Source organism: Phoca vitulina, unplaced genomic scaffold (assembly GCF_004348235.1).
Source record: "Phoca vitulina isolate PV1807 unplaced genomic scaffold, GSC_HSeal_1.0 scaffold1, whole genome shotgun sequence".
In the NCBI taxonomy this organism is placed as follows: Eukaryota; Metazoa; Chordata; class Mammalia; order Carnivora; family Phocidae; genus Phoca; species Phoca vitulina.
The window spans coordinates 27934631-27961819 of NW_022589704.1; the positions used below are offsets into that span (position 1 = coordinate 27934631).

At 41.6% G+C, this 27189-nt stretch overlaps 1 protein-coding gene across 2 annotated transcripts in view; it reads left to right on the forward strand.

Annotated features, from left to right (window-relative positions):
• The window catches only part of PLEKHM3 (pleckstrin homology domain containing M3), a 179754-nt gene that overhangs the window by 35704 nt on the left and 116861 nt on the right, over positions 1-27189 (forward strand). For both annotated transcript variants that reach the window (XM_032403533.1, XM_032403536.1), the window contains exon 3: positions 2868-3803. In XM_032403533.1, the coding sequence (XP_032259424.1) occupies positions 2868-3803 (936 nt within the window). The remainder of the gene's footprint in view (positions 1-2867; positions 3804-27189) is intronic.

The window sequence follows — 27189 nt, forward strand, 5'->3', positions numbered from 1 at the left end:
CAATGGGGAAATGAAGAATTCAGGAGTTGGGTTTTTGGGTTTTTTCCCCGTTTTTCACAAGGAATTACTTGTGGTTTCAGTATGAAATTTTTGGGTACAGTGATTTATTTTGATCATCCTTTCCTAATTTATTGAGGAAATGGTGATAATCCTTGTCAGTGGTCCGATCTGAATCATTTATGATATTAGTTAAAATAGATTTTATATTACTCATTTGTGAAATTGAACACTTTACAATAATGTGTGGGAGGTTAATTAAATGAGTTGAAATGATACGGTCTCGGGAAATAAAAGTTGAACTATAAGTTAATGAAAGCTTAGATTTAAATATATACCTTCTGATTTGTCTGTAGCATAAATATTAAAAATAAACTTCATATAGAAACAGAAAGTAGCAGTTGTTTGAGACTAAAGAGAAATGGTCAAATAAAAAAAAGAGAGAGAGAAATGGTCATCCTTTAGCCCTCTACAACTCAAAGACCATCAATACTTCACACAGGAAATATTAGTAAGGTCTGATATAAACAGACCCTCCAGAGAGGAATACGCACCCCAGAGGATAGCTTTCTGATCATGTTTGCTCTCTACTTGATGGTTCTTTTTCAAGAAATTAACGCTACAGACTGCAGCCTATAAATATGGGCCATTTCCTATGATCAACACCAATCTCTTCTGTCTCAGTTTAATGTACCTATTTAGGGAGGGCTGAGCCAGGTGGTTGAAAAATCTGGAAACACAATGCATTCTCTACCCTTACTCTGCATCAAGAAGGTGAAGGGACTTTTGAGACACCCAGGCAGGACTTCTAACTCGGTCCACCCAGGCTGGCATCTACCACCCTAGCTTGGACAGTCAGAAAGAGGTGAGTTTTTAATCAGGTTTGCTGCTGACTTGGGCCCAATTAAAGTAGAATTTCTAATTCGTGCTTGCTATTGTAAAAAGCTCTCAGGGAGGAAAGAAAAGGAGAGAAAAACTCCTAGCTAAAAGCAAGAAAGGTAGTTTTTATTTTACTCAGGGATGCGTAGCTGAGCCATTGGGTCACAGGACAGATGGGGATGGAGGGACACATGGTTATGAGTCTTATTATGGAAAAGATTGAACTACCATCAGCGCTTGATGGAAATGAGAGGGGGAGAGGTAGCAGCAGCGTCTCTAACAGCACTATCTGCCTTATTGCATTATCAGAAAAGACAGATAACTGAGAATAGGCATCCATTATCTCTCTCTACAAAGGGATTAGTGTAGGTTGCAAGAAATTAATGGCTTTTGAGTTATCACAGAAATACTAATGAATGTCAGGACTGGAGATGTAAAGCAGGTAAAATTGGCTTTTCTCTGCCTCATTTCTCTCCTTTTCTCTTTTGGTTTGCTATTTTAAGATCTAGATCTGTGTTACTTTTTTTTTTTTTTTTTTCTTCAGCCAAGATCAGAATCACTCCCTTTGGGAGTGTGATTTGTCTTCTTTAGGGAATGACTCAATTAGTTTATGACTTTCTCCAATGTGTGCTAGCAAAGAAATTAAGAAACAGAATGAAATGAAAATTTCAGAAATGAAAATCTCTACCAGGGAGGGGTGCTGCCTCTTGCATGGATGTCCTTTTCACGCCTGATAAAAGTATCAGGAAGTCTCCCAAATGACAGTCTCCTTCTATTAAAGTACTAAACTTGCATACGTTACAGCTAAGCATTGATTAAAGATGGCACAACCAGATAAACTCGTCAAACAGGGGAAGGGAAAGAAATAATACCTGCTATATGCTGGGCATTGTGCTGGGAGCTATATTTCTCATTCAACAAGTACTTTTTAAAAGCCTGCTGTGTACTAGGCATTGCACTATGTGCTGTGATAATAAGGATGAAAAGACAGACCTCTCTTCTGTCCTCAGTAGAGCTTACAGTCCAATGGGGAGGACACACTTCTTTAAAAACTTCAAAATTTATTTTATTCAGATATTTAAATACATGATTATAATACAGCCTTATAAGAACCCATCAGAGAGGAATAATAGGGATACCTGTTACTGACCCAGGGCTGTGTGTTTGCAGGTGAGGGATTGGGGGAGTCAGGACAGACTCTGTTCCTGGAAGAAAGCATGGCTAAGTGAGGAAGGGTAAGTGTGTGGTAGCTGGGGGAAGCAGTGGGAAGGAACATTGTAAGCAGAAGGAACAGTATAAGCGCATCCAGGCTCAGAAGTGAGAGAGAACTGCTATCTAAGCAGAGACCTAAAATGAACTAGTTGAGTCAAGCCTGGGGAAGTAGTTGTAAGACAGAAGGCTCATGAACAGGCCTTGAAGACTAATGGGGGTGTCTGAGAAACAGGAGTTTATCGGCAGCAAACTTCATGCTCTGTTCTATCCTTTCCATTGACCCTTCTTGGCTTTCCTAACCCAAAGGAAGATGGGAGTATTGGCAAGGAGTTAGGTCATGTGACAGGAGGAATGTTCTCTCTCATGTATTTGGTACTCTGTAGAATGTTTCCTAGAAAACATGGAATCCTGGGGAAGTGCAGTTGTTTCATGGGCCCATGGGGGATGGTCCCAGTTATTCCAGTATTTCTGTTTTCCGCACAGACCTCTCTGCACGTCACACTGACATTGCAAACCACCCCCCTCTGTACTTAATCTTATGCTCATAATTCTACCTTCGTGAAGTTTTTTAGACCTGAAATTTCCCCCCCCCCCGATTACATCTTGTCACTTGTACTATCTTGGAATTGTACTGCTTCTACTGTGTTTGCTTTGAACCAGAAAGATGTCATTCCCTGATCTCTTTAGTTTCTTGCACCTGCCTTTTCATCTCATTGAGTTCATTCATATTCATAAATTAATGCACATTGCTTCTTCTGTTTTGTTTTTTTTCTTTCTAGAACACAAGCAGGCATTCCCAAACATTCTGAAGAAGGGGTACCTGGAGATTAGGAAGGACCATGACAGTTACTGGCAAAGCTGTTACGCAGAACTCTCCCCCTACAACTTCTACTTCTACAGCCTCGACAGCAGTGGCAATCAAGCCCTCTATGCCACCTACCAGCTTTCACACTTCCAGAGCATATCTGTTTTGGGCAACCTCGAGGCCAGGCTGGTGGATACCGTTCTGTATGACAACACTCAGCTGCAGTTAAAGGCAGAGTCACCGTGGGAGGCTTTGGACTGGGGGCAGAAGCTTTGGGAAGTCGTGCACGCCGCCGTGCCTGGTTATGTGGGGCGGCAAGATGAGCTGGCCAACTCACCAGGGCTTGGTCATCACGTTGACTGTACACAGAATCATTGTTTACAGAAGAAATCCGGTGAGCTGCTCGCACCATCCCCTGTCTTGGATAGCCCCAGACAATACCAACACATCATCAAATCAGGGACACTGTACAGGCTCACCATCCAGAACAACTGGAAGGCATTTACGTTTGTGCTTAGCAGGGCCTACCTTATGGCTTTCCAGCCTGGCAAGCTAGACGAGGATCCCCTGCTCAGCTACAATGTGGACGTGTGTCTGGCTGTCCAGGTGGACAACCTGGACGACTGTGACTCTTGCTTTCAAGTCATTTTCCCCCAAGATGTCCTCCGCCTCCGCGCTGAGACCCGGCAGAGGGCCGAGGAGTGGATGGAGGCTCTGAAAACAGCGGCCAATGTGGTGAGGAGTTCAGAGCAAAACCTGCAAGTCACCCTGAGGAGCAAACCCAAGGATCAGATGGGTGGGCACGAACTCAGGAAGAACAAACGTCAGTCTGTGACCACCAGCTTCCTCAGCATTCTCACAACTTTGTCTTTGGAGCGAGGACTCACTGCTCAGAGTTTCAAATGTGCAGGTATGAAGCAAATGTTTAGTCTAAAGCTTATTAAAGAATAGTCCTGAATCCCACTATTGGAATTCACTTTAAAAATCCCCTCAGTGGGCCAGTCACAGCTGCCTCTTGTTTAAAAAGCATCTCTCCTTCAAGGAGTTTGCTACATCAAAACATCTGTCTATCTTCATGCCATGCTGGTGAAGTAAGTAGAAGCAGATAAGATAGACCCCACTGAATCAAAATGACTTAGCCAAAGCATAATGAGCCTAGAATATAGGCTTCTTGTGTCTGCTCTGATTCCATTTCCTCTGTCTTCTTAAATAAAGGTCACTGGGAACGTGGATGTCACAAATTGTCTCAAAGGAGATACTCAGGCCCAAAGCTGACTGCTGACACTCCTTAGGGAAGAAAAATGTCTGTAGTCAGTAACTGTCATTGATCATAACCTTGTCAAATCCTGTTAAGGTAGAATCTAGAAAGTCAGCCTTGACAGAAAATCTGGAGGTGGCTAACAGCAGGGTAGATGATGATTTGGCAGATGACCTCTGAGTCACAGTAGGCCTGTGCCTCATCCTGGGGAAGTCAGGGCTTCTAGACCTGCTATGGAAGGGTGAAGCACAAAGTAGAGTTCAAGGCCAATCATCTGTTATTTCTTAAAACCCTTTTACTGCATCTCTCCCCTACTTCCCATTCCTTTCACTTTCCCCCAACCAGTAAACTAGACAAAATAAAACCCTCACTAAACCAAATCTATGTATCTACTATAAACCAAATCAAATTATTTCGCTTTCACTAAACCCCACAGTTTGGGACAAGAAATGTATCCTTAAGGTAAATTTACCATGAAAGTAATTTAATTGGAAACCTGATTTGGAAGATTTTAATTCAAGTGTATCAGATTTAAGTATGTTATTTAAAAAAGAACAGGAAGCTGACCACCGGCCAAGACCAAATTTTCAATTTTTGCTTGTTCCTGCCTTGAAAGCCAAATAGTGGTGGCACAATGAAAATTTCAATTTAGGTTATTTGGGATGATTGCCTTTTCTATTGAAAAATACTATACCTAAAGAGGGGATTAAGTGGATCATCCCTGCTTTCTCTGGAGGGCCTCAGTAACTATTGAAGCAGAAACTTACAGGGTTGGGTAGGGGAGACCAGCAACACTGAGCTGGTAAGGAAGCCATACTAGGTGATATACATGTATCTGCAGGCATGAATGACCTTATGTTAAGTCAGCCAGCTACTTTTGCAAAATGGTTTTGAAATAAGGGGATACTAGCTTTACCACAGCTTTTGGAAATTATTGACATTTTAGTGTCTTATATTAGTACATATATTTTATTTCAAAGTTCAGTCATTCAACAATAATTTATTGATGCTGACTCTGTGAACATTCTGGAATTATGATACACTTCTGTGGCTTTGGATTGCTGATAGGGCCAACAGATCTGTTGTGTTACTGGAATCAAGGAGAATAGAATAGTTTTCAAGGTGGAGACTGGAATAGCTGAATTGGGAAACTTTCTAGTAAAAGGAGGAAGAAAAGTCTCAGGGATTACACAAGGATTGTCACATAGTTGACCCCTAATTCACCTTCCTCTCATAAGTTTGCTTCCTGATGGAGTGTGCACTGCCCACATTCTGGCCTGCATCAGCAGTGTTTCTAGCACTCGGAGGAAGGAGAAATGCAAGTAGAGGTAGCATTCAGCAGGTCCATCACATACTAGCAGTTGGAGAAATGAAAACAGGAAAAAGACAAAGAAGGGTGAATAGAAGAGGCAGGGAGAAGGAAACTAAGTAGAAAAGAATAGGGGAAGGATTACAGAATGGGCAGGGATAGAACTTTTTGGCAGCTGCTTTAGGTTCCATGTTGCAGGATATCTCCCTTTGCTGTCTAAATGTCCTCACTCAGTTTGGCCTGGTTGGAGAATAGGTTGGGGATGGGTGGTAATAGGGAATCCAGGAGGCAGGAGAAATGAAATCTAAAATTCATTTGCTCTGCTCAGCTTTTACCTTCATGCTCTGGTTTGGAGTTCTAATAAATCACAGGTAGCTTTCTAATCTGGGCTGGGGAGAATTCAGTCCTAATTTGTGTAGTATGGCGGATTCCCGAGTAGAAATTTTTTATTTCATTTCAGTGCCCTTTCCATTGGAAAATACTACATTCAGTTGCTTTGTGCTACACATGGTTTACCGGGTCGCTTTTCATTTTCCTTCATTGCAGCATGGAATACTGGTTTCCTACCCCAGGTAGGAATACTTCACCTCCTGTAGGGGGCAGAGTCTCAAAAGAAAAAGGCTAAAACTTGTAAGCAAACCTCCGAATGTTTTTAAAATTACTTGGGAGGTTGTTCATTATATTAAAAATTATTATAGCAGATGGAACCTTAAAAATTGATCTCTCACAAACACAGTTAATCTAAACCAGCTGTTTATTCATTTAGTATTTGTGTCCCCTAACTATTCATCCTTGTAAAAACATCCATTTGGTGAAAAAGCTAGTTGCATAGTATGTTTACCTTCTAAAACATCAAAATTCTCACTAACTTGTTTTTAGTTGAATTTGGCATTATCTGTTATTTTAAAGAGACGCTCATTCAGAATATTTCATGGTTATAGTGGGTGTCTTTAGAATGTAAATTTTTACGTCCACGTAGTCCCTACCCCTTTAAATATGTTTTTGAGGATTTATTTATTTATTTATTTATTCTGTATTTTATGACAGAGCAGCTCTTTATTATGATGTCATTCAGTTGCTGTCCGGGCGATCTACAAATGTTGGCTTTTAAATCTACAAAATAGTGCAGTTGGCGTTCTTTCACTAAATTTCTGTAGGTAAAGAATTTTCGATATCCTTTTTGGAAACTTGAAGAGCCCCTGCAGAGAAAATGGACCACAACCATCCCAAAATGCCTGAGGTTATGATTTTGAAAATACATGCTTATATATAACTGTGTATTTCTTAACATGTGCTTGAACTTTTTATAGTTGTATTTGATGCTGTGTGGTTCGTTCCATGGCTTCCTTTCCAGCCCCAGGGCTGCCTCATGCTAGGAAGCCGCAGCCACAGTGGTCATCTTGTTGTTCTGGAACCTACCTTGGTCATTCTTGCCTCCGGGGCCTTTGCACTTGCATTCCTTCTTCCTGAAAACATGCCTTTGGAAATGAAGTTCTTTCCTTCTTCAGCCTACCATTTATTGTGTGCTGAGTTTCTGCCCATGTGCCAAAAACTCAGGTGCACCCAGAGAAGTCAGAGCTGCAAGAAAGCAGACATGGTCCCTGCCCTCATGGAACCTACAGTCTGCTCCGGGAGCCGGATATTAATCACATAATCATGTCATGAATGCCAGATGGCCACTGTGACAAAGCTAGGTGGTGGCAAGGAGAACTATATGAAATAGCAGCTCTTCAGTAATTTTTGACCGGCAAAAGGAGTTTGATAGGGTTGAACTGAACATGTGACCCTGAAGTCACAGAAGGTTCCTGAGCAGAGAGGAGCATATGATACAAGTGGTATTTCAGGACAGTTAATTTTCAGGACAGCTAATTCAGGACAGGTAATTCAGGACAGCTGCTTTAGTACAGCTTTTCAGGAACACCTCTGTAGAGGAAAATGAGGTACGATTCTCTAGCAGAGTTACTGGTTGGGATTTAAAATTTCGTATGGCATCTGTGGTATTAAAATATTAATACTAAAACAAATGATTATGCAGCTTATTAAAATATTTATGAAGTATGTACCTGTAAGTGGTTCTAAATTAGGTTGCTCACAAAATGCTGTATAACTTAGATCATAAGGCAGCCGCCCTGTTTTCTTCAGGAATTAGACATGTGTACATACCTATTTCCCTTCAGTAGATACAGGGTTTTCTTGGCACGAGTACATACAACTATTTTTCCTGTAATTTCCTGGCAATCAAGAAACCTACCAATTGAGTACTATAATCAAAGGGCCCAGGGCCTTGTTTTAGGTGCCATAAGATCTGCAAAGCTCACCGTTCAAAGCGTTCTTTCTGTTCCTGCTTTGTAATCTGGGAGTGATGTCGGATGGCCACTGTGGGACAGTGTTCCTGATTCTGGACTGAAGTTGAATAATGTTAACAGAAGAGACAGCAAGAAAAATAGTGAGCCGAGGGGATCCCCTCTACTATTTTCACACTGTCAGTTTTATGGTTTTACTCCTTTGGCTGCTGTTTAACCTCTCAGGACTGCTGTTGCTAATTACATCTCTCTGGCATTAAGAGCTTTTGCTTTCCTTCCCTCCCCCCCCACCCCCCCAGTCCTTGGGAGGAGTAAACCCAAGGGGTGGGGGGGAGTTTCGCTGTGAATTCTTCAGCCATTTAGTGCAAATTCCTGTAATTACCGGCATTGTGTCCTCCCTGAATGGCACATAATACAGCAGAAGCCATTCCTAATTGAGACCTTACAGGAGGTACAAATCCTCTCTTTGTTCAGCCTGACAAATTAGTGCCAGAAAGTGGCAGGGTCCGAGTGGGAATCAAAGGCAAGAAACACAAAGATGGAACTTAAGGCTACAGTAATAACCCTCTCTTGTCCTGAAGGGAAAAAAGGAATGACCAAGGAAAAATGAAGTTTTTTTTTTTTGTTATAAATTCCCTTGACATGACAGCACCTCGGGGCTGCTCTATTTATTTAGCAAAAGTGATTAAATAGTAATACAACAGGGCTGCCCATTGTTTCCCTGGGTGCCCCCACCTCACAGACCCCTGCTGCCTCGGCTAATTGATTGACAATGAACCTCTGATAAAGAAGTATGTTGTTAGGACCTGAGGTGGGGGGGGCATTTTTTTCTTCTCTCTTTGTGTGTTTGTGTGTGTGTGTGTGTGCGCGCGCGCGCGTGATTTCATTTTTGTTTGAATTGCACTCTAGTTTTTCTTTGCCCCCACCCTTCCTCGCCCCTTCTCCTTCTCTCTCCTTCTCTCTCCTTCTCTCCCCTTCTCTCCCCTTCTCTCCCCTTGCCTTTCTCCCCCCAGAGCTTTTCGGTGGCTGCTCCCAGCTGATACAAACAGGTAGAGAGGAATTAGAATTGTAGTGCAGACTTTTGACGAGTTTATCTTGGGAGCAAACTTCCTCCTCTCCCTGCTCCATTTAAGACAGAACAGTGGTGGGGCGCCTGGGCGGCTCAGATGGTTAAGCGTCTGCCTTTGGCTCAGGTCATGATCTCAGGGTGCTGGGACTGAGCTCCGCATCGGGCTCCCTGCTCAGCAGGGAGCCTGCTTCTCCCTCTCCTTCTACCACTCCTCCTGCTTGTGCTCTCTTGCTCTCTCTGTCAAATAAATAAATAAAATCTTAAAAAAAAAAAAAAGAACAGTGGTGTGAGAAGAGAGAAAAGGGAAAAGGGGCTGATTATTGGTACGTTACAAAAACAAAAGTTTTTTGTTGTTAGTTTCTCATTTGTGAGGATGGATGTCTGGAACTAGTCTTTGAGCTAAGATATTTCTCATAAATTGCTTACTCAACGTTTAAAAAAAATCTGTGCTCTAATAACATTTACATGTTGGGGTGAGGGCGGTTGTGGAGTAAGAAATAACAATTTGAATGATTTCATCTCCCCTCAGTTCCTGAAAAGCTGGGATTGGTTATTCAAGGGGAGACTGGCTGCAGGTGGTGTAACTCAGTACCCCCAGGATGCTGGAAGTTGTGGGAAGATGACCAGCAGCAGATAATTAATAGCTGCTGGTTATATATGCTCAACTAGCTAAGCAGAAGCTAAATCCCTAATTTAACTCCGTTACAGCTGCAAAAACAAATCATTTCAAGCCCCTTGAAAGCAAAATATATTAAACAAACAGTATCGACCTTGTTAATACCACATGGCATTTCACGTGATAAATGAGGGCGTCTTTCTGGCAAAGGCCTATTTTATGACATCGTTTAGACATAAAGGATACCTTTACCCTGGTAATACAAGCATCCCTGATAGAAAGTGTGGAGTGGTTAATTATTCATTAAATAGTTGCCAGTCTGGAAGTAAGCAGTATTTCTAAGTTGGGCATAGTTACTTATTGGCCTCAAAGTAAATCATACAGAATAGCAATTCTTAAGAAAAAGAGAAATTGATTCATCTCCCCCTCCGGTTGAAGATGAACCATGAGAGACTATGGACTCTGAGAAACAAACTGGGGGTTCTAGAGGGGGTGGGGGGGTTGGGAGGATGGGTTAGCCCGGTGATGGGTATTAAAGAGGGCATGTATTAAATGGAGCACTGGAGCAAACAATGAATCATGGAACACTACATCAAAAACTAATGATGTAATGTATGGTGATTAACATAATATAATCAAATAAAATTTTAAAAAAAGAAAAAGAGAAATTGAATTTGGGAGCTGACTATGCATATGAGTGTAGGTAAAGAAAGATATGTAGGTTTTTTTAAGTGCCAAAAAGGGAAGTTGTATGTTATGCTCTTGGTTGGGGGCGGGGGGGGGGGACTTCTAGCATAGCCAAAATCTGTTTTGATTCTCATGTGAAAAATTAGGGGATCCTCTAGTAGCCAAAGTACAATATCTGCTAAGGAAAATAGAGACAGAAATAAAAACAATTGACTTTCCTTGATATCTCAAATTCCTATCTTTAGTACTATTTTCAAATATGTCTTCCACTTGCTAGGAATGATAGTAAGGTGAAGATTTATTTGAGTTAAGGAATAGGCAGATAGCCAATTGGAGGAGAATAAGACAATAAAGAAAAACTTAGATATTCCCCTCAAAACATATAAACAGCTTGGATAGAAGAGAATATTTTAGTTTGTTGTTGCCTTCTTACCTTGTATTATCTATCATTTTGTTTCTTAGTGTATTGGGTTGTTGTCTCCCAGAGGAGAAATCTCGTGTGTGTGTGTGTGTGTGTGTGTCTGTGTGTGTGTGTGTGTCTGTCTGTCTGTCTGTCTGTCTGTGTCTGTGTGTGTCTGTGTGTGTGTGTGTGTGTGTCCGTCCTGCAGGCTAAGTTTTATTTCCCCAACCTTGAATATGACCATGGAGGGGTTGTTGATAGTAAAATCTTTAAATGGAGTTTTGGTGGAGGGTTCTTTTCTACAAGCCTTTATTAAGCCCTTCATGTGTGCTACACACATGCTCTGCCAGGCACCTTGGGATATGCAATTAGGAGTAATATGTGGGCTGTGCTCTTCAAAGATTTATAGAATCCCCTCCAAGAGGATATGGGGATCTGAAGGGGATGAACAGGAGAATGCGACTGGGAGGTAAGGGGCTAGGCTGTCGTGGCCACTGGCTTGGAGACCAGTACATCCCCTCTCTGCTTATGCTAGAGAATCCCTGTTGTAGAGAATTTGATAGCTAAAGAGCTAAAGTAGTGTCTCTTCCCACTTCTCCATTTCAAACTTCATCCTGAGATTTCCTATAGAATTAAACTCGGGGAAATCTCCTTGGCTTTTACTACCCATCTGTCAAAGATAAAACTTGAATTTCTGTTGGGTACTCATTGTGTAGTTGGTGCTATGGGAGATAGAAGAGAAACATAGATATAGTCTGGACCCCCTGGACTTTATAGTCTGATTGAGGATGCACAAAGGAAAATGAGGGATTACTAGACAGGTCAGGTCCACGCCATACGGCACTTAATGTTCAGAAAATTATCTGGGCTTTTTTTTTCTTTCCTCTTCTGGGGCCGGCCGGCATCCATAGGTATTCAGAGTGGTCCAGAATTTGACATATATAATACAGCCTCTAACACAATGAGGCTGGCCCAAACCCCCGGTAATAGAGTCATTTAGCTTTATACCAAGAAGGTTGGGAAAGCACCAAATTCCACATGTGGTGTGTGCCCAGGGTGACTTTGAGAAGTTTGTGCTGTACAGTTCTTACGAGGTTTTCTAAAATGAAAAAACACGTCAGCAGGGCCTACGGTGGTTCCATGTGTGCTAAGTGTGTTCATGACAGGATCAAGCATGCTTTCCTTATTGCGGAGCAGAAAATTGTGAAATTGTTGAAGGCACAAGGACAGAGTTAGAAAGCTGAATTTAGAAAGGAAGCTTTTTTGAGTAATAAAAAAATCAAAAGGCTTGTTCTTTTAAAAAAAAATTAAAAGAAAAAAAGAAAAGTATTTGGCAAAGTCCTGAAGACAGAGAAGCATGGGTTTTCAGAGATTATAGTTCTGTCATTTTGTGAATGATTGGCAGCTTTGCACAAGGATTGTTGACTAATGGATCCCTATCAGCCTAGAGTGTTGTTGGCAAAGGTACATGAGAATAATAAGAATGAGCATCATTTAGTAGTTAAGATCAAGGACTCTGGAATCAGATTGGGGTTCCAGATTGCTACTCACCATGTGACCCTGCGTACTTACTTAACATTTCTGCATCTCCATTTTTTAACCTCTGATGTGAGAAAATAATCACATCCACCTCATAAGTTTGTAGTGAGAATAAAATGAGGTAAAAGGGCTTGGGACAGTGCCTGGCACATAGTAAGTGCATATAAGGATTAGCTCCTTTGGGGCACCTGGGTGGCTCAGTCGGTTAAGCAACTTGCCTTCAGCTCAGGTCATGATCCTGGAGTCCCAGGATGTAGTCCTGCATCGGGCTCCCTGCTCAGTGGGGAGCCTGCTTCTCCCTCTGACCCTCCCCCCTCTTGTGCTCTCTCTCTCTCTCTCAAATAAATGAATAAAATCTTTTTAAAAAAAGGATTAGCTCCTTTTATTATTTGTCTACATAAGATGATAATTACCTGGATAAAGATAACATAGGCATACTTAATCAAATTCGCAACTCGCACAAAACTGGGTTAGGCAACTAATATGTTAAATGACAGAATCCAGATTCTGAAACATAAGCTAGAGGAATGGACCAAACGAGATGTGACTTTAGCAGGGATAAATAGATAGTCACATGCTTATATTTGGAAAATTAACTGCAAAAATGGAAGGCACAGGATACTTGATCTAGCAGCTCATGTGGGTGTACAAATGAAGCAGTGCGAAACCAGAATCTATGCTGCTGTGTTTACTTCAAAAGCATTCATGAAACAAGTCCAGAAAGAAGAGATTATATCCTCATTGTGTTCTGCCCTGGCCAGATCACATCTGGAAATTCCATTTACAGCAGTTGCTCTTGAGGAACAAACAACTACATTTATTGACATGTGATAGGATAGTGAACCATGCCATGCACGTGTCACCTAGAATAGGAAGGACACAAGTGTTGTCCCCATATTTTTGAAGGCTGCCACTAAGAAGAGAAAATAGACTTCTCTGGGTAACTCCACCAGACCAAGGGAACAGATATTTCCAGATTGGAATGGATGTCCTTTATTTAGGATTTGATGGCCGTGGGTGAAAATCAGTAGAGTGTCCAGAGCCCTGGCCAATGAGACTGGAAGAACTGGAATCGTGACCTCAAGGCAAGACACTTAACTTGTCTGAGATACAGTTTTCTCATCTGCAAGATGAAGAGATTCATTAACTCGGCCCTTCTGCTTGTGGAAGCCCTACTATGTTCTAAGCACTATGCTTGATGCATAGTGAACAGAATAATCCCATTATTTGCCCTCACAGAAATTGAAAATTGGAGGCCAGACAAATGAGTAATTATAGCACACAGTTGAACTCAAAGGTCTTTGAATTTCCTTCCAACACTTCGATCTGTCTGGGATATTTTAGAGGGAATGGCCTTGCTCTATATGGTCCCTTTTATCTCTCATTCTGTGGTTCTTTGAATGTCTATAGAAGATTAGAGAAAATTAGATTAATGTGGTCCCTTCATTTAAACCTCATTTAATAAGCAATACCTTTTTCCTTTGAGGAAGATATTTTAAACCAGTAGAAATACCACTTGACTAAGAAGACAGGAGATGGGTACCTTTTTCCTGATTCTGATGTTTATCATTGGATAAATTTGCTTTTTACCCTTTTTTGCAGTCTAAATGTTTCAGTCCAGGAAATGATTTTAAATAAAAATAAATGTACATTAAGAATCTGAATACACACTGAAGTGGTAAAATGACTATGGAAGAAGATTTGGGTTTTGAACTATTTCACATTCTAAAATTCAGAGAGATTTGATAACTTTATATAAGTAGGCTGTTTGATTTTATAGGTTATAAATTTGCTTTTTGATTTATTCCTGGTATCTCATCATAGAAGTCACATGTTGGTCTTTGATATGTTTCAGAAGAATAAAATCATTTTGAATTTCAGAAGATATGGATCTTTTGATAGACCTTCCTGAACTTCATAGGCCATAGCTGTGCTATCTTTTTTTTTTAAAAAAAGCTGTTCATTTCTCCCAGTCTTTGTTGCTATACTTTGGTCTGGAAAGTTCTTGTCCCTTTTTGTAGCTTCCTTTATGGTTAACATTGTTCTCATCATGTGTTCATTTCCAGCTAAACTTCTAAAGTAAGTGTTAATGTACTATTGGACTCTGCATTGAGTTAATAGTTTCTATTTACTGACCTTGCATTAGGACAGAGATTGGTCTAAGTATGGTTTTAGGATAGGCTGGGGATATCCTACCTAGGGGTAGGTCAGTATTCTTAATTTCTAGCTAAGTTGCTGGAAAAACTAAGCTTTTCTTGGACTCCTCTAAACATAAGAGCTACTTGAGAGGTTTTCTAAAATTCATTATACTGCCTAAAAGCAGAAACATACGTAAGTGAAATGAGTAAATGCATCCCTAGATAAGGAAATTTAGTAATAGAGTAATACCAACTTATTTCTTGCAATATTATTTTCATCTAATCATTCATTCATTCAACAAACATGGGCCACATACAGTTCCAGAAATTGAGGTGTGGGGGTAAATGAAAAGTTAATTTTAGCGGTAGAAAATATGACTATATGCAGGTTTTGTTTTGTTTTTAATTGAAGTATAGCTGACATACAATGTTATATATATTAGTTTCAGATGTACAACATATTGCTTATGCAGGTCCTTATATCTTGAAATATGTTAACACAGAAAATGTTTTAATTAAATCACATTAATAAGAAACGAAGAGCATAAAACTCCTTTCCATGTTTCAGATGCAAAACGGAGCAGGCCTGCAAAGCAGTGAGCCTCGAGATCAGGGGTGACAGGCAGTGTTCTGGGTACAGTTTTGTATAATGCTTTGTTGAAGACTTTTGGTAGTGAAAAAGCCTTTATACTCTTAAAGGCTTCTTTACAAGCCTTCCTTGACTATCCTACCCCTACCCTACTCTAATCCTCCAGGTAGAATTGAACATTCTTCCTGCATGACCCCACCCCCCTTCCAGTCTCCTGGGCTCCTGTCATGGTCCTATGATGTGTGTCTAACTTTTTTGAAGGCAGGACTCCAGCACTTCTCAGAGTGATCAGAGCACCATTTTAATCAGAATCAGGAGAGTGGTGAGAGGAGACATGGCTGGACACTTCCCTAGACCTGTTGAAGTCAGGATCTCTGGGATTGGGTCTGGAGATTTTAACAGACTTTCCAGTTGATTTGCATGCATACAAAGTTTGAGAAACCACTGCTCTAACACATAGAATGTTCTTAGCGAATGAATCAAGCCAGACTTCAGTTTTCTCTAGGTTATGTAAGCACATTTCTTTTAACTGTTTCTTCTCCATATGTCCAACATTTTAACCATTGAGGTATCAATCTGCTGATAATCTCTAGGTTTCCATGTCTTTCTTACATTCTGGAAACTACCATGGTGTTCTAATAGGGTTCTATCTGGTGATGAATATGAATGAAGAAAGAGATTAGTTCAAGTCTTTTACTCACATTCTGGCCTCCTTTTTAGTACATCCTAATGTTATGCCTAGTTTCTATTTTATACTTGATGAGCCTATTTAGTATTTGGATTTTGAGATAGCCTTTACCTCCCTCATTTCTTTGCTACCAGCAGAGTCGTCTTTCACCTAGACAACCACAGTGACCTCCCAACCAGTCTTCTTGCTTCCATTCTAACCTTTCCCAACCTTGTCTTGACCGTAGTGAATGTGATCTTATTAAAATGCAGATTGACCCTGGTAGACCTCTCTAAAGTCCTTCAGTGGCTTTGCACATCTTTTGGCATGAAGACCAGGATCCCTAAAATGACCCCGCATGATTTGACTCCTGCCCACCGCCTCACCTTCAACTCTTTTTTTTTTTTTTTAAGATTTTATTTATTTATTTGACAGAGAGAGACACAGCAAGAGAGGGAACACAAGCAGGGGGAGTGGGAGAGGGAGAAGCAGGCTCCCTGCTCAGCCCAGGCTCCCCTCCGAGCAGGAAGCCCAATGCGGGGCTCGATCCCAGGACCCTGGGATCGTGACCTGAGCCGAAGGCAGACGCTTAATGATGAGCCATCCAGGCGCCCCACCTTTAACTCTTCTTGTCGCTTCCTCCCACACACCAAGTGCCGGCCACGATGACTTCACTCTGTTCCTCAAACACACCATTTCCTTCCCCCTCAGAGCCTTCGCACGTGCACTTGCCTCTCCCTGGTATATTGCCACCATCTCCCCTACCCCCAGCTCTTTCTTCAGGTCACTACTTCAACATCACTTTCTCAAGAACACCTTCTCCAACCAACCCCCCAGACTGACTTAGGACCCATTTAGTGCTCTCCTCTGTAATGCTGGTTTAGTACCTCTTACTCTAGCACTTGTCATAATTGACATTATAGTGTCATTTGGGTAATTGTTTATTTAATACGTGTCTCCTCCACTTGACTGCAAATGCTCTGTTGGCATGTGTTGTCTTGTTCATTGCTGTCTCCCTAGCTCTGCATCTGGTGCACGGTAGTGTGCACTAAATAGTTCTAATCATCCTCTGTGTGAGACCTCCCTCCCCTCCCACTATCTTTTCTAGAAATCCTAGGTTGGAGTCATCTGCAGATATAATTAACATGTTCTCTACTTAGTCATCTAGGTTGTTTAATAATATTAAGAAATGATGGACCCAAAACTTACCCTTTTGGAAAGCCAGTTATGATCTTGAAGGTTTCCAGGAACTTAAAAAAAATTTTTGACTATGCGGGGTGCCTGGCTGGCTCAGTCAGAAGAACGTGTGACTGTTGACCTTGGGGTCATGAGTTCGAGCCCCACGTTGGGTGTAGAGATTACTTAAATAAATAAAACTTGAAAAAAAATTTTTTTAACTATGTAACCTTTTAGAGCCTTTATTATACTGATAAGAGGTATAAATATGCAACATTTCCAAACTTAGTTGACCTTCTCTTTGCAGGACTAGGATTCCTCAAACACATGGTGCAAACCCCTACTCTAGGCACTGTACCATCAGAGTTTCCTCTCACGTGCACATATTGTTTCAACTCCAGCTGGTGTACTGCAGTTCAGTTTTGGCACTAACTACCCACAGTTAGCACAAACCCATGAGTTAAAGGCTTGATCCCTCACAAGACTGCTCCAACTGCAGGTGCCAGCCACAAGTTCAGGGCGTCCCCAGGCCACCTGCACTCTTGACTGACTAGCTACAAATTTGGGGGTAACCCTCTCAGGTTAATAATTTGCTGGAACAACTCACTACTGCAGAAAGCACTATACTCATAATTACTGTTTTATTAGAAAGGATACAAATCAGGAACAGCCAAATGAAGAGACTCAGAAGGCAAGGTCTGGGAGGGTTCCAAATGCAGAGCTTCTGTGTTCTTTGCCTATGGAATCAGGGCATGACACTGTCCCACCAATACATTGATGGATCAGTGTATTCATCAACCAGGAAGTTCCACAGAGTTTCAGTGTCCCGAGTTTTTATTAGGGTTTCATTATATAGGCACGCTTGATTGAATTATTGACCTTGTGATTGAACTCAGTCTGCAGCCTCCATCTCCCCTCCTTTTATTTTAAGATTTTATTTATTTTTTTGTCAGAGAGAGCACAAGCAGGGGGAGTGGCAGGCAGAGGGAGAAGCAGACTCCCCGCTGAGCAAGGAGCCCAATGCAGGATTCGATCCCAGGACCCTGGGATCATGACCTGAGCTGAAGGCAGATGCTCAACTGACTGAGCCACCCAGGCGTCCCTGCCCCCATTCCTTCCCCAGAGGTCAGGCTGGCTCAAAGTCTAAACCCTCTAATCAAGTGGTTGGTCCTTTCTAGTGACCACCCTCTATCCGAAGCTATTTGGTGGCCCACCATGAGTCACCTCATTAGCATAAAGTCAGTTGTGATCCAAGGGGCTCAAGAATAATAAAGACCCTTGTATCCACTCAGGAAATTCCAAGGGTTTTAGAAACTCCCTGCCAGGAATGAGGGAGAAAGATGAAACAATTCTTTATTATACACCAGTGCGGAACAGCAAAAATAGGATCTGGATGAAAGGAGGAGAAGTGATACATGTGGCTGCCCCTCAGAGAAGGAGGAGGCCTTGGCCTGTGTACCTTGTTCTCTCATTTCCAGTCTGCTGCTAGTGGGCGCCTTCCAGCACTGATGCACTTACTCGGGAGGGGAGATTTCTAGTGATATCTTCCCGGGTCTTCCTGGGACCAAGCAGCTTCAGAAGCAGCGAGGAAACTGGCTGGCTCTGGTCTGTCCAGCCCGGCTAGAGCCCTCAGAGGGCTGCAGCTCAGGGTGGTGGGATGAGTGCACATCCAGTGACTTTGTGATCCCACTCTCTAACCCAGATATACTCTCAAATCCTGGCTTAGAATAGAGAGTTTCTTTTTAAATAGATACTATAAAGGTGACCAGCAAAATTAATTTCATTTATTAGCTTTAGCTAATGTAGTATGTGTTACATACCACTTTTGAAGGGAACTAGGATTCCAAAACCAAGACATGCAGGCTTGTGTGAATTTCCAAAAGATTGAAAATCACATTCTTTTTTTCTTTCCCCCAGCTTTATTGAGATATAATTGACAAATAACATGTGTAAGTTCATGGTCTACATTGTGATGATTTGATATATATTTTAAAATGGTTGCCACAATTAAGGTTAGTAAAGACATCCATCACCTCACATAATTAAAATTTTTTGTTGTTGTGAGAACATTTAAGATTTACTTTCTTATCAACTGTCAAGTATACAATACAGTATTTTTTTTAAAGATTTGTTTATTTATTTATCAGAGAGAGAGAGCACACAAGCAGGAGAAACGGCAGGCAGAGGGAGAAGTAGGCTCCCCGCTGAGCAAGGAGCCTGATGTGGGACTCGATTCCAGGACCCTGGCATCATGACCTGAGCTGAAGGCAGATGCTTAACCGACTGAGCCACCCAGGTGCCCCTACAGTATAGTATTCTTTAACTATAGTCACCATGCTGTACATTAGATCCCCAGGACTTATTCATCACCCCTCCCCCTGCTTTTTTGAGATATAATTGGCATATTACATGTAAATTTAAGTTGTACAACCTGGCAATATGATATACATATATATTGCAAAAAGTGATTACCACAATAAGGTTAGTTAACACATTTGTCACCTCACATAGTTACCTTTTGTGGGTGTGTGTGGTGAGACTTTTTAAGGTCTACTCTCTTAGAAACTTTCAGGTATACAGTAGAATGTTGTTGAGTATAGTCACTGTGCTGAAAATCACATTCTGACCAGGTATGTATCAATATACCAAGGATTGTATCTTGCTAAGTGAAGTAAGTAAATCATGTGGGGCTGAATCAAAAGCCTTATTGAAAATCATTTCCCTGTCAAATCACCAAGCCTGTACCTCTGACACAAAGGATAGACTTAGTTTGAATGGCTTGGTTTCTTTCTCCATCCTTATCAATAAAGATATTCTTCTTAACCCCCAGGCTTTTAGAGACCAGACAAAATAATAGATACCCATGATTTGGTGGCTGGGAAGCATCTAGACTCAGTGGGATAAGTAATACATTAGGAGCAGAAGAGCTTGGTCTTCTGTTTATAGCCCTGTCACTGATTTATTATACAGCCTCGGGCCAACCTTTTTAGTCTTGCGGGTCAGCATCTTCGACAGTCTAACTTGAGGGAAGATTAAACTGCCTTGACTTTGTGCAATTCAAATGTTACAAAATATCACCTGAACCAAAAGTGCCAAATTTTAATGCAGTAATATTGTACATCACTGCATTTTTTTTTCCCCAGAAAACATGGGAGAGGTTCTTGGATGAGTGGAAGTCTTATTGTGGCCTAATATTGGATGGGAAACCTTTAGGAAAAATGATGTTTCTCATCCATTGTTAAGATGAAGAATTTTAACTGAATGAAAAGTGCCCGGTGATGCAGAGGATTTCCTTGCAAGCCTCTGAGCCCAGCTTTCCTGTATGATCCCGTCACCCAGTGCCATGTGTCGCCTGATTGCCTTCCTTTTTCCTTCCTACTCCCATTGGTAGATGCTGTGTCTGAGCCATCATCCTGATAGGGGCCTTACAGGGTTAATGTATCCTACCTCTTCATTTTGCTCCCAGGGATCAGGAAGATGGAGATCAAAATATTGCATGTATTGCGTATCAATCACACTTATTATTATATAATGGACCCTTAAATTAGAGAGACTTATTCACATGGTCACAGCTGGAATCCCAAAGGCCATGTCTTCTTGCCAGGGCAGACAGAAAATCTGCTTCCTTTTTTTTTTAAGATTTTATTTATTTATTTGACCGAGAGAGAGAGATAGTGAGAGCAGGAACACAAGCAGGGGGAGTGGGAGAGGGAGAAGCAGGCTTCCCGCCGAGTGGGGAGCCTGATGCAGGGCTCGATCCCTGGGATCATGACTCGAGCCGAAGGCAGACGCCCAACGACTGAGCCACCCAGGCACCCTGAAAAACTGCTTCCTGAAGGCTGGACTGAACATGCCAGGGTTCTTCTAAATTTACCAGTCCGATACCTCACATCTCCCATCTGTGAGGAGGCCAGATAAGCAAAGGGGAGAGACGCTGGGAATACTACTCTAGGGAATTCCTTTCAAAGGGCAACTTGAGGACCGGGGAATAGGAGTTTTCCTGCTTGTAGATGTCCTTTTGTGTCTTGCCTTCTAGCTCTAAATATCCTGATACAAGCAGCCTATCTTCAAATACTAAACATATAATTAAAAGGTTAGTTTTGGAGGTGGTCACAAATCTGTCCTTTTAGAGAGACAGAAAAGCTTGGTAAGAAGACCAAAAAAGGCATAGGGAAAAGGGTCAAGGAAGAGAGTACACCAAGGCAGTCCCTGAATCTTCTAGAACATAAAGAATTTGGTTTGGGGTGAAAATGAAAAAATTCAAGCATGGGTTTAAGGGAAGCTGATGAAAGTGATCTCTTTCACTTTGAGACTGTTCCTAGTACTACTTGGATCCACTCTCATGACCTTAATTTTATCAAATTGTTGTCATTACTAAAATAGCTCAGGTAGAAATTACTCTAAGAGATGCTGTCAGGGTTTTTTCGGAGGTTTTAGCAAAGAAGAGGAAAGGTTGTGTTGTAAAGATACTGTAAAGTTCAAAGGGATGAGACTCATGAAAAATATAAGGAAAGAGGAGCAGGCCTTCAGAATGGGGAGTGACGTGAAAGAGAAGTCTGAGGAGCAACCCTGGTGGGACAGTGTTTGTCACAGAAGCGACCGGCTGGATGAGGCTGATGTACACAGAGACTGCTGTATACAAGCTGGAAGGAAACCTCAGTTCCAGAAAAAGACTAAAGAAAGACAACTTGCTTCTCAGGGAAACCATAAAGATAATCTTAACTTCTAAGCCAGTAAGAGGTTTTTGACCTTTCAAAGCCACCGAAATAAAGGTGGAACCACTGTGCTGTGAAGGAACAAGGCCTACCAACTATGTCTTCTCTTCCTCACTCAGGTTTTCCTCACTTCTTTATAAAGTGCTGTCTCACAAAAAGAGAGTTAGTGGTCGTTTAATATAATGTTAAAGATCAGGGAGAATCACTGCAGAAAGAACATCGTTGTGGTACACAGCAGACTCTGAGGAAAAAAAGGTTCAGTACAGGGCTGGGGACTAGGGTAGGGGGAGTGAGGCAATTGCTTTGGGCATACAACTTAAGAGGATGCCCCCCCCCAACCACTCAGTAATTGAGATAAATAATATTTTTAATGTAATATTATTTAAAAGCCAAAAAATCCATGATGAACAAAATATAAAATTTTAGAGATGGGATCAGTATGACTGAATTTTCCTTTTGTCTCAGGCTTCTCTCATATGGCGTGGCACTGGTTCAGAGGAACATTCCAGTAAGACCATTGGTTTTTTTTTTTTAAGATTTTGTTTATTTATTTGTGAGAAAGAGCATGAGCAGGGGGGAAGGGCAGAGGGAGAGGGAGAAGCAGACTCCCCGCTGAGCAAGGAGCCCGATGCGGGACTTTATCTCAGGACTCTGGGATCATGATCTGAGCTGAAGGCAGATGCTTAACCGACTGAGCCACCCAGGTGCCCAAGACCTTTGATTTAATAAGACAGCTTCCTCCAAAGCTTTCAGTGTGTAAGTTCCAAGTAGCCCAGCCCAGCATCTGCCTTGTTACAAGGATGGTGAGGCTGACCTGCCTTCCCTTTCTGGGGCTGCAGGGGTACAATATGGGGAATCCTGCTTCTCCCGTGCTTAAGAGACAACTGGCAGCAGGAGGTAGACTGTGACAGAGGGACAATATTCCCACCACCGGCCGCTTTCATGTTTAAAATAATCAGGTTAGCTCAGGCCTTTCCCTTTCTGCAGTTTTCCAAGTAAGAGTTATTGGTCACAAGAGTTTCACCAGAAGGATAACTTCATGAAGAAAAGAGCCGACGTCACCGGCCAGTATAGGAGATGGTGGTACAGTGTGGGTAAGACCTCTCTTGGATGGTGCCTCTAAACTAACATAGTGGCACGAATCATTTCTTTTAGCTAAGAAAGTAGAGCTGGCGGGAGGGCTTTCCTCCTTCCCATGATAGACCATGTATCTGTCACTTGCAGAGAAAAGTGATTAAGTAGCGTCCATACTCAGACCTCTTATTTTGCCCTCTTTGTGCTGTCACAGGGTTTCTCAACAGTGGCAAGCCTGACATTTGGGGCCAGATAATTCTTTGTTGTGGGGGCTGTCCTGTGCAGTGAGGGATGTTTAACAACATCCCTGGCCTCTATCCACTAGATGACAGTAGCTACCCCCCTCACTCTTTCATAACAACCAAAAATGTCTCCAGATATTGTAAACGCCCCTGTTTGGGACAAAACTCTCCCCTGGTTGAGAACCACTGTGCTGTCAAGAAATAAGGCCTACCCGCTATGTCATCTCTTCCTCACTTGGCTTCTACTCACTTCTTTATGCACTTCTTTATAAAGAAATAAATGTCTTCTACGGAAATGCATGTTGATTATTTCGTACCAGCTAATGGTTTATAATGAGACCTTAGTGTCTTAATGGGTAGCTCTAGGTAAAAATATTAGGTTATAGAAAGAGAACCCTCAACCAGCCATTATTCAGTATCAAATACATCAGATGCAGTCAGTCATATAACAGAAGATCAAATTCAAATTGATTTGTACAGTAAAGGGGAATTAGTCAGCTGAGCTATAGGAATCAGAAGATCTGGTAGCTCAAAATTTTTGAACTCTGTCTTTTGGTCTTAATGCCCCCAAACAAACAGCATTTTCTCCCTGAAACCACGTGCCCCTTCTGACTGATAGATTTCTCATACAACATCATGGGCATCTTTGACAATCCCAATCCTTTCCACATTAATCCGTTACCAAAATGTTTGCAGTTCATCTCCATAGTATCCCTTTCTCTTTCCCCTTCCGCTCTCAACCTCACTGCCTACTTAAGCCCAGACTGGTGCAATAACTTATCGACTGGTCCTCTCCTCTTCCATTTTGTTTTTGTTTTTTTTTTTCCTTGCCAATTAATCTTTCCAAAGCTCAGATTCCTGTTCTGCTTCAAACAACTCTAGCTCATTCTGTATCTTATTGGTTAGTAAGGATTCTTCCCGCTAAGCATTCAGGATTCTTACGTTCTAGCTTCAGTTTATGGTTCCAAATTCTTTTTTCCTAACACCCCTCTCATTACAGGGAGCTTCAGATATCTAGAATAATCAACGTTTTCCAAACATGCCCCTATTTTTCTGAGCTGTCGTCTTCCAAAATCTCTTCTTTTTCAAGGCCCAGTTCAAAGGACCCATGCCTACACAGCCTTCCCCAGTGTCCACAATTAGAGTGATTGCTTCCTCCTTGGCTTATCTCTTACTGTCTTCTGCTTTCCACCTTCCAGATTTGTACTCTTGTCCCCCTCACCCTTCATATTCAGCGTGATGCTAATGCTGTGAGGTCCTAGGCTAATTCATTGACAAAGTAACTTATGCTCTTTTGTATAATTGATTTATATTTCCTGTGCTTATCATATTGCCATACACAGAGAGACCATTTTTTAAATACTTTCCACAAGGAGACAGCTACATGGAAATTCACCCATATATATATATATATTAGTGTTTCTCATCAAGTGCCACATCAGCTACTTCTATTAAGCTCTGTCTTCTTTCTAACTGTACAACCATGGACAGAATTACTTTATCACCCGCTGCCTCAGTTTCTTCATCTGTAAAATGGGGATAATACCTACCTTATAGAATTGATGAGTATTAAATAAATGTGTGTGTATGTAAAGTACTTATAACTGTGCCAGGCATACTATGTAAGTATTTGTTTATCCATTTACCTATCTATCTATTACCTAATATGCCCTGACACCTGGGGAATACAGAGGAACCCCTCAAAGTCCTAAATATCTATTTATTACTCCCATTTAAGATTGCATACTGTTTTCTTGAGAGTCTTTGGGTAAAGAGCAGACAGGCACAGAAGTTAATGAGAAAATTTAGTCATAGACTATTAAGAAGAAAACAAGTATGAAAAAAAAATACCGAGTTTAGACTGATTTAAATATACTAGATGGTGAAATAGCATTTCATTGTTACCATAATACTGGTACTAAAGCACCTTATCATCAACATCTTCCAAACCATGTCTTTGGAAGTGAGAATCTGTGTCACGGATACTTTTAAGTCACTGTAGCTATTTAGTAGACAGAAAAGCAGTCAGAATCTCTAGAACAGTGCACATATTTACTTACTTGCCTTGGCAGAAATCAAGATTTATTGCCTTTCAAGATAAATTTTGACTAAATATTGACTTTAGTCTCTCAGTCATTGTTTACCTGAAAGACCAATGAATTTTGACGCTTCTCAACTTGAGTTGGAATCTACTTGGTATTTATTAATGTATTTCATATGATTTATAATCTTAATAACAACATTCTATGAAGATTAAACAAACATTATAGCATTTATACAGCATAGACAGGCTTTATATTTTCTTTTTTTTTTCTGTAAAAACATTATTGTTTCTGTTTGGTCCACAGCTGGGGAGAGGGCTTCAGGGTATTAAAAAACTGCTTAGTGGCTGCGCAGGGAGCAGATGCCCTGACACCTGGGGAATACAGAGGAACCCCTCAAAGTCCACTGGGCTCCAGAGGCTCCTAGTCCTGCTTTAGGGTGAGCCTTCACAGGAGATACTAGTCCAGCCCAGCCTGCGGAAGTTAGTCAGGTGGTCGCCATCTTCTTGATGAGTTTCACCTCCTCATCTAGGAAATGGCTCTCCAGGAAGTCACAGAGATGGAGGTCTGTGCAGGCAGAACCCGGGGCATGCCAATCCTAAAGGGCCTGGTTCAGTTCTTCTTCAGGGCCATGGCAGCATCCATGCATACAAGGCTTTCCTTCACCATCTTGGGAGGGCATTTGCATATTCTGGAAGAGGATGCAGCCTCTGCCCTGGTTTTGCATCTTCAAGAGACACTGGGCACCCTCATGCTTCCCCTGGGTCACCTGGCAGAAGAGCTGGCCCATGCCTTCCAGAGCCACATCATTGCGGCAAAAAATAGAAGCCCAGAGAGAGAGGTAGGTGTAGAAAGCCTGCAGATGTAGGTTAACCCAGCAGTTGACAACAGCCTCCACTTTGGTGGAATAATTCTGTTGAATCTAGGAGCTCAAGGTTGGTGGGCAGTAAGGAGCTAACCACAAAAACCAGTGTTGGCTGGTCCCAGAGGCAGAGGATGGCCAAGAAAAGATGGTCTTAGAGGTTGCAACCGGGAAGGAGGTTGGGGGTTGGTTGGAGGTTGGAAGAAGGTCCCCAGGTCCGTTTCATGCAAACACTGTTGAAGCAAGAGACAGATGCATGGGATTGCCGGGTGCTATCTGTATTTTCAATCAGCAGTCAATAGTTATAGACTGTAAGCTAGGAAAGCGGAGTTCTGTATGACCTTTTTCCCGCTGATTCTTATAAAATAGCAAGTCATTGAAACCACCCTCCCCCATTTCTGTTTTCCTTCATTTTGGAAAATCTGGTCCGTAGAGCTTCGGATAAAAGTCCAGGCCTTCAAGCCCCATTTTACGAAGTGCTTAGCACAGGTCATTGTCCCACACCAGGGCACTGGACCGAAGGGGTGAGGGGGGGCAAGGGCAGTCCTTTTGCCCTTCCTATGGGCACCTCTCCCTCCACCGTGCCAGTTTTGTTTTTCTCTTTTAACAGAGAAAATGAAAATGTATCCTCTCACTCTTACCTCTGTTCCTCCCTTTTTTATAAAACCCTTCTCTTCTTTCTTTTTATTTACTTTTTTTTTCCTTAGAGCATTTCTACCTTCCAAATACAAAATACTGAATTTACTTTACCAAATTAGGTAAAGGAGGTAGTGTGGCTGACCACACTTAGGAAGCATTGGGTGAGTTCTTTCCTTAGGGAGATTCACCTAGATCTAGCCACAGTTCGCGTCATTTTTCTCTTATGCCGGTGAATTTTCCAGCTGCTGGTCAGGGGAAGCAGGGCTGATTTGGTAGCCATGAAGTAGTGAGAAGGTGATTGGCTTCTCCTCAAGATCTCGGCTTCAGTAACACCACATTGCAGCCAATTGAGCTAACTAGGTGCACTTGTAAGAAGAAAGATTGTGCCTTTGTGGAGAATTATGCCAAAATTTCTGCTTCAACCCCCGGCAACAGATTCTTTTGGTCCTCTTTAGTGAAAGGCCATTTGGGAAATGGACTGTTACATGCAGCAAATAGGATTTCAGTTAAATGGTAACATTTGTTTCCAAAAGAGTACCAGAGGGGAAGCTAAGCTCTTCAGAGCATGTGTTCATTAAAGATTTGAAGTGGGGTGGGAAGCAATAAAAAAAAAAAGGCCAGTGAGTTCTCTTGTGAGATAGTTTTTTGTTCCTATGAATTGAACACCCTCTGAAAAGTTTCAAAAAGAGACTGGGAAGAATGTATTTGCTTTGATCCAATATGTGGAGGGTTCCCTACTACAAATACCCCTTAATTTGGAAGCATTATTCAAAAGTCTGTTTGAAAGTACATAAAAATATAATATGTAAATAAGCTCTAATTAGTTATTTCAATTAATTATTTTTTGTCTCTGCTTTGCAGATCTATTTTTCTCCCCATAATGTCTCTTGTCAGAGTCCCGCTTTGGCACCCTTCAAAAAATGTGTCTTTCTAATAGTTGTTAATAAGAAAACACATTTTTTGCCCTGTTG